General features: G+C 60.0%; 1 protein-coding gene across 2 annotated transcripts in view; it reads left to right on the forward strand.

Annotated features, from left to right (window-relative positions):
* The window catches only part of LOC105498289 (NOC2 like nucleolar associated transcriptional repressor), a 14,896-nt gene continuing 2,565 nt past the window's right edge, over window positions 1-12,331 (forward strand). For both annotated transcript variants that reach the window (XM_071068331.1, XM_071068335.1), the window contains exons 1-14: window positions 1-107; window positions 240-392; window positions 2,000-2,174; window positions 2,251-2,382; window positions 2,994-3,114; window positions 3,227-3,317; window positions 5,075-5,153; window positions 5,266-5,376; window positions 5,832-5,945; window positions 6,512-6,700; window positions 6,972-7,111; window positions 7,867-7,978; window positions 10,736-10,849; window positions 11,104-11,205. In XM_071068331.1, the coding sequence (XP_070924432.1) occupies window positions 82-107; window positions 240-392; window positions 2,000-2,174; window positions 2,251-2,382; window positions 2,994-3,114; window positions 3,227-3,317; window positions 5,075-5,153; window positions 5,266-5,376; window positions 5,832-5,945; window positions 6,512-6,700; window positions 6,972-7,111; window positions 7,867-7,978; window positions 10,736-10,849; window positions 11,104-11,205 (1,659 nt within the window). In that variant the 5' untranslated portion in view covers window positions 1-81. The remainder of the gene's footprint in view (window positions 108-239; window positions 393-1,999; window positions 2,175-2,250; window positions 2,383-2,993; window positions 3,115-3,226; window positions 3,318-5,074; window positions 5,154-5,265; window positions 5,377-5,831; window positions 5,946-6,511; window positions 6,701-6,971; window positions 7,112-7,866; window positions 7,979-10,735; window positions 10,850-11,103; window positions 11,206-12,331) is intronic.

A 12,331-nucleotide genomic window follows, 5' to 3' on the forward strand; every position in this document is an offset into this window, starting at 1 on the left:
GGGCGGGGCCTGGGCGGCGGAAGTGCGCCGCAGCGCGGCATTCTGGGCCCGGAAGTAGGGCGCACGCTGTGGACTGGTGTCATGGCAGCTCCCCGGAGCCGCAAGAGGTAAGCAGCGGGTCCGAGGGCCGCCTCTGCCTCTCGGTGGGTGTTTGTATCCAAGGGGCTTTTCTTGCTCCTCTCAGCGGGGCTGGCGCGAGCTGCTCCTGCGGGCAGCTGTGACTCCTGCGTGACCCGCAGGCGCCTGGCGGAGCTGACGGTGGACGAGTTCCTAGCTTCGGGCTTTGACTCCGAGTCCGAATCCGAGTCCGAAAACTCCCCAGAAGCGGACACGCGGGAGACACGCGAGGCTGCCCGGAGTCCGGATGAGCCGGGCGGGAGTCCCTCGGCCAGGTGAGTGGGGACAGGGGTGAGCAGAACCTCCTTGCTCGTCCTGGCCCACCCCGCCGCAAGTTTGCTGACCTCGCCTGGGGTCTCAGGGTCAAGGCCTAAGGACCTCCGACCTCTACCCCCAGCGCCTTCAGCTTAGCTTACTGTTTCATCCGTTGTTTGCTGAGCTCCTGCTCCGTGCCAAACCCTGTCCTATGTACGTCCTACGAGCGTATGTTGGGGGTTCTGCAAACGTCTCTTCGCGATCTGGGAGAGCTCTCACGGTCTTGGGTAAAATCACCGCCTGCAGTTCAGTGGAACAGAGAAGTGCTGGGGAGGGAAAGGAGAGACAGGCTGGAGAGAGAATTGCCAGGGGAGCCGAGTTGCTCTGTTAGAAGGAGCGGAGGCTGGGCGCTGTGGCTCACACCTGTAATGCCAGCACTTTGGGAGGCCCAGGCGGGCAGATCGCCTGAGGTCAGGAATTCGAGACCAGCCTGACCGACATGGAGAAATCTTGTCTCCACTAAGAATACAAACATTAGCCGGGCGTGGTGGGTGCCTGTAATCCCAATTACTCGGCAGGTTGAGGCAGGAGAATCGCTTGAATTCAGGAGGTGGAGGTTGCAGTAAGCCGAGATGGCACCATTGCATTCCAGCCTGGGCAACAGAGTGAGACTCCATCTCAAAAAGAAAAAAGAAAGAAACCCAAAAATACAAAAACTAGTTGGGCATGGTGACATGCACCTGTAGTGTTAGCTACTTGGGAGGCTGAGGCAGGAGAATCGCTTGAACCTCGGAGGCGGAGGTTGCGGTGAGTGGAGATTGCACCACTGCACTCCAGCCTGGGCGACAGTGAGATTCCATCTCAGAAAAAATAAAAAGAAAAGAAAAGCAGAGGTGACTGAGAAGATGATGTCTGAATAAAGACCTCAAGCGAGGAGGCCACGCAGGCAGTAGGGGGAGCGTGTCTTGGATTTCAGGTAGCAGAAACAGTAAAGGCCGTGCAGTGAGAGCATTTGGGGAGGATGCAGAGGTAAACGTGGTGGCTGTGGCAGGAGTGAGCTGGTGAGTAGGGGCAGATGAGCCCGGGAGGGTGAAGAGCCAGGGGCCATAGACTGTCCTAAGGTTACCTTGTAAAACAGGAAGTTATTTCTGGGTTTGAGCGGTGGAGTGCCTTGTAGGTGGCAAGGGTGGAAACGGAGGGACTTTTATGTTAACTGAGAGTTGAACTCTGGTGGTTTGAGAGGAGGTGTGAATGGTTTTGAAGGTGTTGCTAATGAGATCTGATGACAAGTTGCGTGCTGGGTATTAGAGACAGAGGTTTGAGACAGAGGTTTGCTTTTAGTCTGAGTCCCTGGAAGGGTGGAGCTACCAACAGCCAGAGTAGAGCATGGCACAGGCGCAACAAGTCTAGGGAAGACCGTGGCTGGGGGTCCTGTGTATTGGGTTTGAGCGTATGTTGTAGAGGCTGTTGGGCAGGAGAGATGGGTCTGCCAAAAACATACCTCCTGGCAATCCTCCTGCCTTGCTTGTTGGTGACTCTCGTGAATGGAGCAGACTAACCCTGTAGGCCACTCCCCACCCCCTCTACTTCCACTTTCTACTGGGGTTGCTGACTTGTGCCTTCTCAGCCGGCGTAAAGGCCGTGCCTCTGAGCACAAGGACCAGCTGTCTCGGCTGAAGGACAGAGACCCCGAGTTCTACAAGTTCCTGCAGGAGAATGACCAGAGCCTGCTAAACTTCAGCGACTCAGACAGCTCTGAGGAGGAGGAGGAGCCGTTCCACTCCCTGCCGGATGTGCTGGAGGTGAGGGCATGGGCCGAACCAGAAGGAGGGCACTTGTGGCCTTTACACCCTCCTTCAGCTCAGCCTTTCTGTGCAGGAAGCCAGTGAGGAGGAGGATGGAGCAGAGGAGGGGGAAGATGGGGACAGAGTCCCCAGAGGGCTGAAGGGGAAGAAGAATTGTGTTCCTGTGACCCTTGCCATGGTTGAGAGATGGAAGCAGGCAGCAAAGGTGAGCAGCAGCGAGGGGTGGACAGCCGGGTGCCCTAGGCAGGAATCTGGCCTTGCCTCACTTGGGGTGCCTGAGGCTGTCCTGGTGGGAGGAGCTCTTCTCCACGCAGGGGACACTGGAGTCCTCTTCAGCGCAGGTCACTATGCCTTGATCCTCCTGCTTGCTTGATTGCCCCAGGACTGTGTGTTCACCTTTGGGTAGATTCCAGGGGCTCTGTCGGTGCCTGGCTCCCCAAAATCTGCCCCACTGTGGGTGGGATGGACTGTCTGTGCCTTTGTTGGCTGGGGGAGCTGGGGTCCTTCTGAGCTTCTCTCAGTGGTTTTTCTAGGGACAAGGATAGGGAGAGCTCCAGATACCACCTGGAGGTGGCCATAGTCCAGGATCTGGAACCCCCAGCCCGTTCCCTGGGGCTCCTGAGCCAGACTCCCTCCCCTTCCCAGAGAATTCTAGACTTTGTTTCCATTTTTGTTATCCGTATGGAGCTCTGTGGGCCCCCCCCCCACCTCTGCCCTGTGTCTGAGGGTGAGGGTGCCTTTCTCTGGGGCCGCCGTTTCCACTCTGCCCAGTGCAGTCTTGGCTCCCCTGACGCCCCTGGTACTCTTGCTCCTTAGCAACGCCTCACTCCAAAGCTGTTCCATGAAGTGGTACAGGCGTTCCGAGCAGCTGTGGCCACCACCCAAGGGGACCGGGAAAGTGCTGAGGCCAACAAATTCCAGGTCACGGACAGTGCTGGTGAGCTGGGGGGACCCTGGCATCCAGGCTGGTGAGCTTGAGGGGACCCTGGCATCCAGGCTGTCTGTTGTGTTCTCTATCCCATGAGTACATCCGGGCCTTTTCATTGCAGTGTTTAATGCTCTGGTCACCTTCTGCATCAGAGACCTTATTGGCTGTCTCCAGAAGCTGCTGTTTGGAAAGGCGGCAAAGGACAGCAGCAGGTAAGAGGGGAGGGAGTGAAAGGGGGATTGGGACTACACACAGGAGAAGCCAGAGGCCTTGTGGCCAGGACAGAGATGTGGTGACAGAGCCAGGCTCTTCTCGGGGACCCTGAGAAGGCAACGAGGCATGAGGGACCCTTGGGAGAGGCTGGGCACTTGGGGCCAGTTGGAGTGGCCCCACCTTCTTTCCTTCCTGGAAAGGAAAGTTCTCTGCTCAGAGTCTCAGGAGGTGTGGATGTGCGGCTGCCTTTGTGCTTAGAATTTCCCAGGTTAGGAGGTTAGGGTGCTTGCTCTCTTCCCTTTCGTACGGCCTTGGAAGTTCTGTCCATGCTCCTTGACCTCTGCACTGTGACTGGCCTGTTTCCTGCAGCTGCGTGTGTCTGTAGACAGGGGCCTCATCAATGCTGAGAACCTGAGGGCCTCAACTTCCCCCTTAGAGGAAGGCTGGGCAGAGAAGGCCGTGGAAGGTTTTCAGAGAGAGATGTACAGCCAAGCATTTGGTAGAGCGTGGGTCACATTGGGGTTCCAGGGGCCGTGCAGCCATGTGACCTTGAGGCAGTGGAGGCCTAGAGTTGAAATTGCCCCAAGACACCTTCCAGAGGAAGAAAGGAGACCCAAGGGAGAGGTCTCGCCATCAGCACCTCGGGGGCAGGAGACAGCGGCTCAGGAGACGGGCACTGTTGCTGCTGGTGGTGGTCGGGGCTGGGCGGATCGAGCAGAGCTGTGTCCACATGGAGGCAGTGCTGTCGGAAGGGGACAGGGAAGCTGGCAGATGGGGGTGGAGGACAGGCAGTGATTGGGGGACAGCAAGCAGCCTGAGCCACTAGGTCAGGGACCCCTGTCAAGGCAGCAACTGTGCCAGAGGGAGTCAGGCCGTGGGGGAGCAGCAGCAGGTGCCCAGCAGCCAGTGTCAACACAGGTGTGAGGAGGGTTGAGGACAGGGGGGCCTTTCTGGGGCCCTGCCCTTGGTCCTTCCCGTGCTTCAGCAGATTTTAGTGAGCGCCTACTGCATGGGTTCTGGTAAATGGTTTTTTTTTTTTTCCGCTTATGAGACAGAGTCTTGCTATGTTGCCCAGGCTGGAATGCAGTGGTCTGACCACAGCTCACTGTGACACCTACCTCCTGGGTTCTCCCACCTTAGCCTGCAGGCGTGGATGATGTTTTGTATATTTTTATAGAGACAGGGTCTCACTATGTTGTTCAGGCTGGTCTCAAAGTTCTGGGCTTGGAGTTTGATACCCCTGCCTTGGCTTCGTAAACTGCAGTGACTACTGGCATGAGCCTCCACACCTGTCCTCTGATTTCGTTTTCTTTGTGCAGCAAATGTGGGCGAAAGGAAACCAGCCTGCGGCAGTTGGTGGTGCCTGGCAGACCCTAGAGGCACCGAGTACCAGCTGCTGGGCTTAGGGGCCTCGTGTGGTCTCGTGGGGATATGATCAAGGGGACTTAGAGAAGGTTTATGTCTGAGAGATGGAGCTGGAGGCTGGGACTTCTGTGGACTCTTAGGGAGGTGGCCAACCCTGGGCCAGGGCAGACAGGAGTTCAGGGCCACTGAAGGAGGGGCTAGTGCCCTTGAGAGGGTCCTGCTAAGCCCCTGTGTCCATCCAGCTGTAAGGTCCCTGAGCTTTCTCGAGAGGAGAGATGGGAGTCTCGCAGGGTTGTGGAGGCTGCGCTGGCCAGGACACGCGCCAAGACGCTGAGCAGCCTTGCGTCCAAGCCGTGGGGCTTCCCAGACAGGGAGGGTGGTTTCTCTGCAGGATGCTGCAGCCGTCCAGCAGCCCGCTCTGGGGGAAGCTCCGTGTGGACATCAAGGCGTACCTGGGCTCGGTCATACAGGTGCTGTTCTGGTGGGGAGGGCACAGGGGCCGGGCTGTATCTGGTGGTCCAGCCCTTTTTTGTATCCCAGAACGTGTGGGTTTGGGGCTTCACTGTCTCCTCCTGCCCCCAGCTGGCGTCCTGTCTGGCGGAGACGACGGTGTTGGCGGCCGTGCTGCAGCACATCAGCGTGCTGGTGCCCTGCTTCCTGACCTTCCCCAAGCAGTGCCGCATGCTGCTCAAGGTGGGCAGCCCAGTCCCCTCCCTGTCTGTCATGGGGTTGGGAGGCCACGCGGCTGCCCCCACCACATCCCACTCCTGACCAGGGCACAGGTGGTGCCCACGCTTCACTGGCTCCACTTGGCTAGCGAGGCCACAGAAGCACCCGCCCCCCCAACCTGGAGTTTCCATCTCAGGCAGCCCCCACCTGCCTGGCCACGTGAGCTGTTCTTTTCCCGGTGTGATTTCACATACGGCGGCGTGTCTGACCTACGCTTCTGTGGTCCTCTTCTCACGAGGAGCAACGCGCCTGTTCTGTGTTTACTTCTGTAACTGAGCTCCTAACTCACAGCTCCCTCGTGCTTTGGGAAGAGCTGGTGGCCACGGGAGCTTTTGCCTGGCTGGGGAGGGCTGTGCTGGCCCTGGGGCATCCCAGCTGAGGAGGCTGGGGGGCCGGCAGTGATGTCTGACCTTCTGCAGAGAATGGTGGTCGTATGGAGCACTGGGGAGGAGTCCCTGCGGGTGCTGGCGTTCCTGGTCCTCAGCAGAATCTGCCGGCACAAGAAGGCCACTTTCCTCGGCCCCGTCCTCAAGGTAGTTGGGGGCCCTGCATCTGTGTCCCTCAGCGTCTGCTTTGGAAATCTCGGCCTGAGGCGCGGGAGGCTGCCTTGGTGGTGCCCCTCACTGGGCCCTGCACTGCGGCTCTGAGCAGACCTGGGCTCCTGGACCACGAATGTCTTACAGAGCATCTGGGGGTGGTGGGCAGGGAAGAGAGCCCTCAGCCTTCTCAGGGCCCCACCTGGACCCTGCTTCACACAACTTCCCCAGGTGAGGGCCTCCCTGGCTGGAGGAGGACACTGGGTGTTGGCATCTGAGGTCATGGTCAGGGTACAGTCCTGCCCGTCCCCCAGCCGTGGGTGGCCTGCATGTGGGGACCCTCAGCCCCCAGACAGGTCCAGTGTGCAGCAGGAACTTGTGCCCCACCTCCTCCCAGGCCTGAGGCTGGTGGGCACATGGGGGTGGGGGCTGTGCGCGGGGCTACGGCTCTTCCTTGAGGCCCAGCTCGGAGGGAAAGGCCCAGGGGTTCACAGGGGGCCTGGAGTGGGCGGTGGAGGTGCATGGCCCTGATCCCAGGTGGCTCTGACCGGGTCCCTCCGCAGCAAATGTACATCACGTATGTGAGGAACTGCAAGTTCACCTCGCCTGGGGCCCTCCCCTTCATCAGTTTCATGCAGCGGACCCTGACAGAGCTGCTGGCCCTGGAGCCGGGTGTGGCCTACCAGCACGCCTTCCTCTACGTCCGCCAGCTCGCCATACACCTGCGCAACGCCATGACCACCCGTAAGAAGGTGTGTGGTGGGCCCTTCCAGGCTCATGCTGGGCATGGGGTGGGGCAGCCCAGGTGCTTGACCCAAGGCAGGGCCTGGGGCCTCCCCGAAGCCCGTCTGTTGGAGACAGCCGAGCACCTCGGTGCAGTCGGTCCTCGCAGGTCGGGGAAGGTGGATGGGTTGAGACCCCGCGTGCGAGGTGAGGAAATGATTCCTGTGCCAGCCCAGGAGGAATGTGCATCAGCCCGGCCGGTCAGCCTGGCCAGTGGCTGACGTGGTTCTCTCTGATCAGGAAACGTACCAGTCTGTGTACAACTGGCAGTACGTGCACTGCCTCTACCTGTGGTGCCGGGTCCTGAGCACTCTGGGCCCCAGCGAAGCTCTCCAGCCCTTGGTCTACCCCCTTGCCCAGGTCATCATTGGCTGTATCAAGTGAGTTGTGGGGTGGGCAGGGCTGTCCAGGAGGCTCAGGAGAAGCAAATTTGCTGGGACTGTGTGGGCAGTACCTCTGGCGTTCAGGGCCCTGGGGCCTGAGTCTGTGTCCTGGCCGTCCCTGAGGAAGGGCTGGGGTCCCTGTACCTGCTACAGGGAGATGCCCTGGATTCTGGAGAGCTGGGCTGGTGGGCACCTGTGACATGAGCTCCTCCAGCAGCGGTTTAGCTGCCTCGGGTGCCACCCGGCGTGTGTTCTCGGGGCTTGTGTGCAGTTTACAGTGAGTTTGGTTCATTACGTGGGGTTTATGGGTGGAGCACATCTGATGCAGTGAGCTGCATTTTGGGTGTGAGCACTCAGGAGGGTCCGGGCAGGGTAGGGGCTGCAGCAGGAAAAGGTGGGAGCGGCACTTTGGCCGGACGCTTTTGTGGCCTCTTTGGCCAGGAGGGGGCATCTGTCTGGCTGAGCCTTAGAAACTCAAAGCTGGGAAGGGAGGTGGGAGGTCGAAGGGAAGAAGCAGGAAGGCGGGAATGGAGAGGAGAGGAGGCAGGAACAGATGAGACCCCTGGCACCGTGTTAACATGAAGTGAAGCTGAAAGCTGAGCAAGGGGTGCAGGTCCCCTGGGGTTCAGACTTGCCTTGCCCTGCTTGAGGGATCTGATGCCAGTGAGGGGGGAGGGGGTCCAAGACGGCAGGGGGAGGGGCAGGGGTTGTCAGAGATGGGGCCTCTGCTCACTCGGCCTTCCCACCCCCAGGCTCATCCCCACTGCTCGCTTCTACCCACTGCGAATGCACTGCATCCGTGCCCTGACGCTGCTCTCAGGGAGCTCGGGGGCCTTCATCCCAGTGCTGCCTTTCATCCTGGAGGTGAGTGGGGTTGTGGTGGGTGTGCGGCCCCTCTGCCTGCTCCTGTGGGGAGCATCTGCCGCTCAGGGCGTCTGTGCTGAGCTGTCCCGCGACCTCCCGGAGCCCTGGCCGCCTCCTTGTCATGGGGTCCTGAGGACGGTGCTCTTCCGCGAGCCAGGGGCAGTGTTGGTCCTTGTCACGGGGTCCTGAGGACGGTGCTCCTCCGCGAGCCGGGGGCAGTGTTGGTCCTTGTCACCGGTGTCCTGAGCCTTGTCACCGGTGTCCTGAGGACGGTGCTCCTCTGCGAGCCGGGGGCAGTGTTGGTCCTTGTCACCGGTGTCCTGAGCCTTGTCACCGGTGTCCTGAGCCTTGTCACCGGTGTCCTGAGCCTTGTCACTGGTGTCCTGAGGACGGTGCTCCTCCGCGAGCCGGGGGCAGTGTTGGGGGACGTGGGGCCTCTGGAGATGAAAACAGCTGCTGCTAGGGCTGCGCTTGAGGATGCCAGGCCCTGGCCCTATAGGTGCTTGCCCAAGACGAGTTGGCAGGAGAGCGGGGCCCAGACCCCAGTGTGAACTGTACACTCTGCAGGCTCTGCCCCGACAGTTGTGCGTGTGTGTGTTTGTATGGGGGTGTGTACATCTGTGGGTGAGTGCGTTTATGTCTGTGTGCGCATGCGTGTGAGTGCACCATCTGTGTGCGCATGCGTGTGCAAATCTGTGTGTGCGCATATCGGTCCGTGTGTGCATGTTTCCATGTGTGCATGTGTGTGTGTGCACGTGTATCCATGAATGCCCGTGTGCTTGCAGGTATGTGCGTATGTGTGCCTGTGTGCATGCATGTCTGCGTGTATCTGTGCGCGTACCTTTGTACGCGTGCATCTGTGTGCATGCATGCTGCGTGTGTATGCCTTTGTGTACCTGTATGCATGCACATGCATCTGCGTGTGTGGACCTGTGTGTGCACCTTTGTGCATGCATTTGCATATGTATACTGTGTGTGTGTGCACCTATGCATATCTGCTATCTGCGTGTACCTGTGTGTGTGCTCCTGGTTGCATGTGTGTCTGCGTGTGTGCGCCTATTCATGTGTGCCCCTGTGCGTATCTGTGCGTGTATCTGTGTGTGCACCTGTATGCTTGCACATGCGTCTGCGTGTGTGTACCTGTGCATATGTGCACTTGTGCATATCTATGCGTGTACCTGTGCATGTGTGCACCTGTGTGCATGCACATGCGTCTGTATATACTTGTGTGCATGCATCTTTGCATGTACACGTGTCACTCAGGTAGGGAAAAGTTGGAGTCTGAAGTTTCGACATTCAGTGGGTGGGTTAGGCCCAAGCCCACCATAAATTTAGGACTTCACGATGTCCACTCTGTTTATCTAATTAGTTCTCAGCCTCATGAAGGCCCAGAGTCATGTCACAGCTGTTTTGGGGGCTGGGTCTCCAGGTTGCCAGGTCCAGAAGGTATGGAAGCCCCAGGCATGTCCTGATTCCCCTTCCACCGAGGCAGGGATGCTGAACATCTTTAGGAAGCCACGTTCACTTCTACGGCAGCCAGCGGTGGTCTCTGACTGCCCAGCCGTTGGCCTGGCCCCTGTGTGTGCAGGCCTCCAGCTCTGCTGCCCAGCTCCAGGCATGTTTTGTGTCCGTCCGCTCTGCTCAGTCTCCCCGGCGGCGGCTTTCTTGCTCTCTTGCAGTGTCTGTTTCTTCACCTCTGCACTGCTCTGGTTCACTGCAGCCGCGCCCCGCAGGCCCCTCTCATGCAGGGATGCAGGCTTCTCCTCTCCGGAAAAAGCAAACCCTGAAGGCTAAAGCAAAGCCCTCAGTTGTAGGCTGTGCCCGCCCTTCCCCGGTGCCTGGGCAGGAAGCCAGTCGCCCGCCCATACTTCGGCCCAGGCTAGAGAAGGGCAGTGCCCTCCCAGAGGCTCATCAGTACCAGGGCGTTTTTCCATCTGGACCTGAGCTCAGCTGTCTGGCAGCCACCCCTGCTGAGTGGGGTCTCTTGCTGGGGCCTCCACCCTTGGGCCCCCCATAACCTTCTGTCCTCTGGGTGCCTCAGCATGTACCCTGAATCTCCATGGTTCACAGCCTGAGGGCCCCTGTGTGAGGGGTCTCCTGGTGGTTGGGGAGGGGTCACAAGACTAAGAGGCCGGGCTAGACTCCTTCTCCTGGCATGTTCTATGGAGGTGCACAGCCTGTGGCTTCTGTGGAGGATGTGGGAGGGGGGCCCCCCAGGCCTCTCTCCGTCCCTTCCTGTGTTGGGCACTCCTCGCTGTTGCTGCTGCATCCTCTGGTTGCTCAGGACAGAGCCCTATGTGGCGCTGCCGTGCTGAGGGCCAGGACGGGCCTCAGTGCCACGTTGTCGGGAATGGGGGCTGTCCCGTACTCTGTGTGGCAGGGACCTCTAGGTCTCCAGACCCGGGTCCTTAGTGCTTCCCAGGATTCTGGGAAAGGACCCGTGTTCCTGATCCTGCCCTGCTGACCAGAACCCCACTCAGGGACACAGCAGGCCGTGGAGGCCACGGGGCTGGGACCATGCCTAGCTGCCCATCTCTGGTCTTAGCTTGGGTCTCCTCGTGCTGAAGCCTGAGGACCAGGGTGACTAGGTCCAGCCAGGCGCAGGACTGAGGGGACAAGGGGGACCAGGGTGCAGCCAGGCGCGGGGCCGAGGGGACAAGGGGGACCAGGTGTGGGGCCGAGGGGATCGGGGGACCAGGGTGCAGCCAGGGTGACCAGGCACAGGGCCAAGATAGCCTGACATGGCCCTCGGGCCAGATGTTCCAGCAGGTCGACTTCAACAAGAAGCCGGGGCGCATGAGCTCCAAGCCCATCAACTTCTCTGTGATCCTCAAGCTGTCCAATGTCAACCTTCAGGAGAAGGCCTACCGGGTGAGGCTGGCCTCCTGGGGAGGGGCCTGGGCAGTTCCCAGGGTGGGGTTGGGGGTGCTGAGGTGAATGGGAGGGGGCTGGCATCCTCCGAGTTCAAGTATGGACCTTCATGGTCTATCAGGGCTGGGGGCCCAGGGCCCTGTCTTGCAGTCCCTGCTCTGGAGATGAGGCTGACCTGATAGCCTGAGTGGAGGAGACTGAGTGCCAGCCCCTGCTTCTCCCTAACGCACTCAGTCCTCTCCCCTGCTCCTCAGGACGGCCTGGTGGAGCAGCTGTACGACCTCACCCTGGAGTACCTGCACAGTCAGGCACACTGCATCGGCTTCCCGGAGCTGGCGCTGCCCGTGGTCCTGCAGGTGTGTGTCCTGCCCACACCTGCTTGTGGCCGACTCATCCTGTCTTATAATGGGCCCGGCTGCCCCGGGCCGGTAGAGGTGTCCTTGTCCCGGATACCTGGGGCCGGGGCAGAGCCCGACTGGTGTAGAGGCTCCACACTGGTAGCCCCCACTCCGGGCCCCCGTGGAGGGGCTGATGGGGAGCCTGTGGTGTCCTTGGGGGCCATGGGACTCTGACAAGGGGTTCTAAGCCATTCAGGTTTGCGGGCAGGCTTGGGCAGCGGGCTAAGGACCCTGGGAGTACAACAGCCTCCTCCCAGGGGGGAGCCACAAGGCTGATCTTCATTTCGGGGTTGGGACTGAGTGTGCCCACCCTGGCTCAGGCTGGTGCCCTGACCGCACACTTCCCCAGGCCATCCCGGGTGTGGGGAGTGGGTGGAGTGTCTTCTCAGTGGCTGGAAGGCCCGGCCTGCCTCGCCAAATGCCCCAAGTCAGCCTCACCGTAGGCCGGAGGAGGGCAGAGGAGGGGCTTGTCCTTGTTCTCAGAAGGTCCTTCGGGGTCCACGGGAGGCCTGTTTGCTCTCAGCCCTGATGTTTCCAGCCTCGGAGGCCTGTGCCCAAAGGGAGGGGTGGAGGCCCTGATGTCTGGCCCTGGTGGCTAGAATCAGATGTGCCAATTACAGGTTTGTGGGGAGGAGGGGTCTGCCCACCTGAGCCACAACTGGTCAGAGGCTCATCAAGATACAGGGGTGTGTGTGTGTGTGTGTGTGTACTCAGTCACACATGGCCACACACACGTGTCACGGGCACAGAGCCGGGACCCTCTTTCCGGGGGCACTCAGAGCAGGGGCCTCAGTCTGTGTTCCTCCCGTGTCCTCTTGCGTGGCGATGCCCGGCATTGGGGCATCTCTGCTTCTGGACTCCAGGGCCCAGGGTTGGGTCTGGAATAGGGGTCAGAAAATGTTTCCAGTAAGGGGCCAAACGGTGAACATTGCTTCCCACAGATGTTCAGCTGCACAGGCAGCTGCAGGAGCCATGCAATGGACACACCAGTGAAACTATTTTTTTATTATTTTTTGAGATGGAGTCTCGCTGTGTTGCCCAGGCTGGAGTGTAATGGTGCGATCTCGGCTCACTGCAACCTGGG

The sequence above is a fragment of the Macaca nemestrina genome, chromosome 1 (genome assembly GCF_043159975.1).
Source record: "Macaca nemestrina isolate mMacNem1 chromosome 1, mMacNem.hap1, whole genome shotgun sequence".
Taxonomy (NCBI): domain Eukaryota; kingdom Metazoa; phylum Chordata; class Mammalia; order Primates; family Cercopithecidae; genus Macaca; species Macaca nemestrina.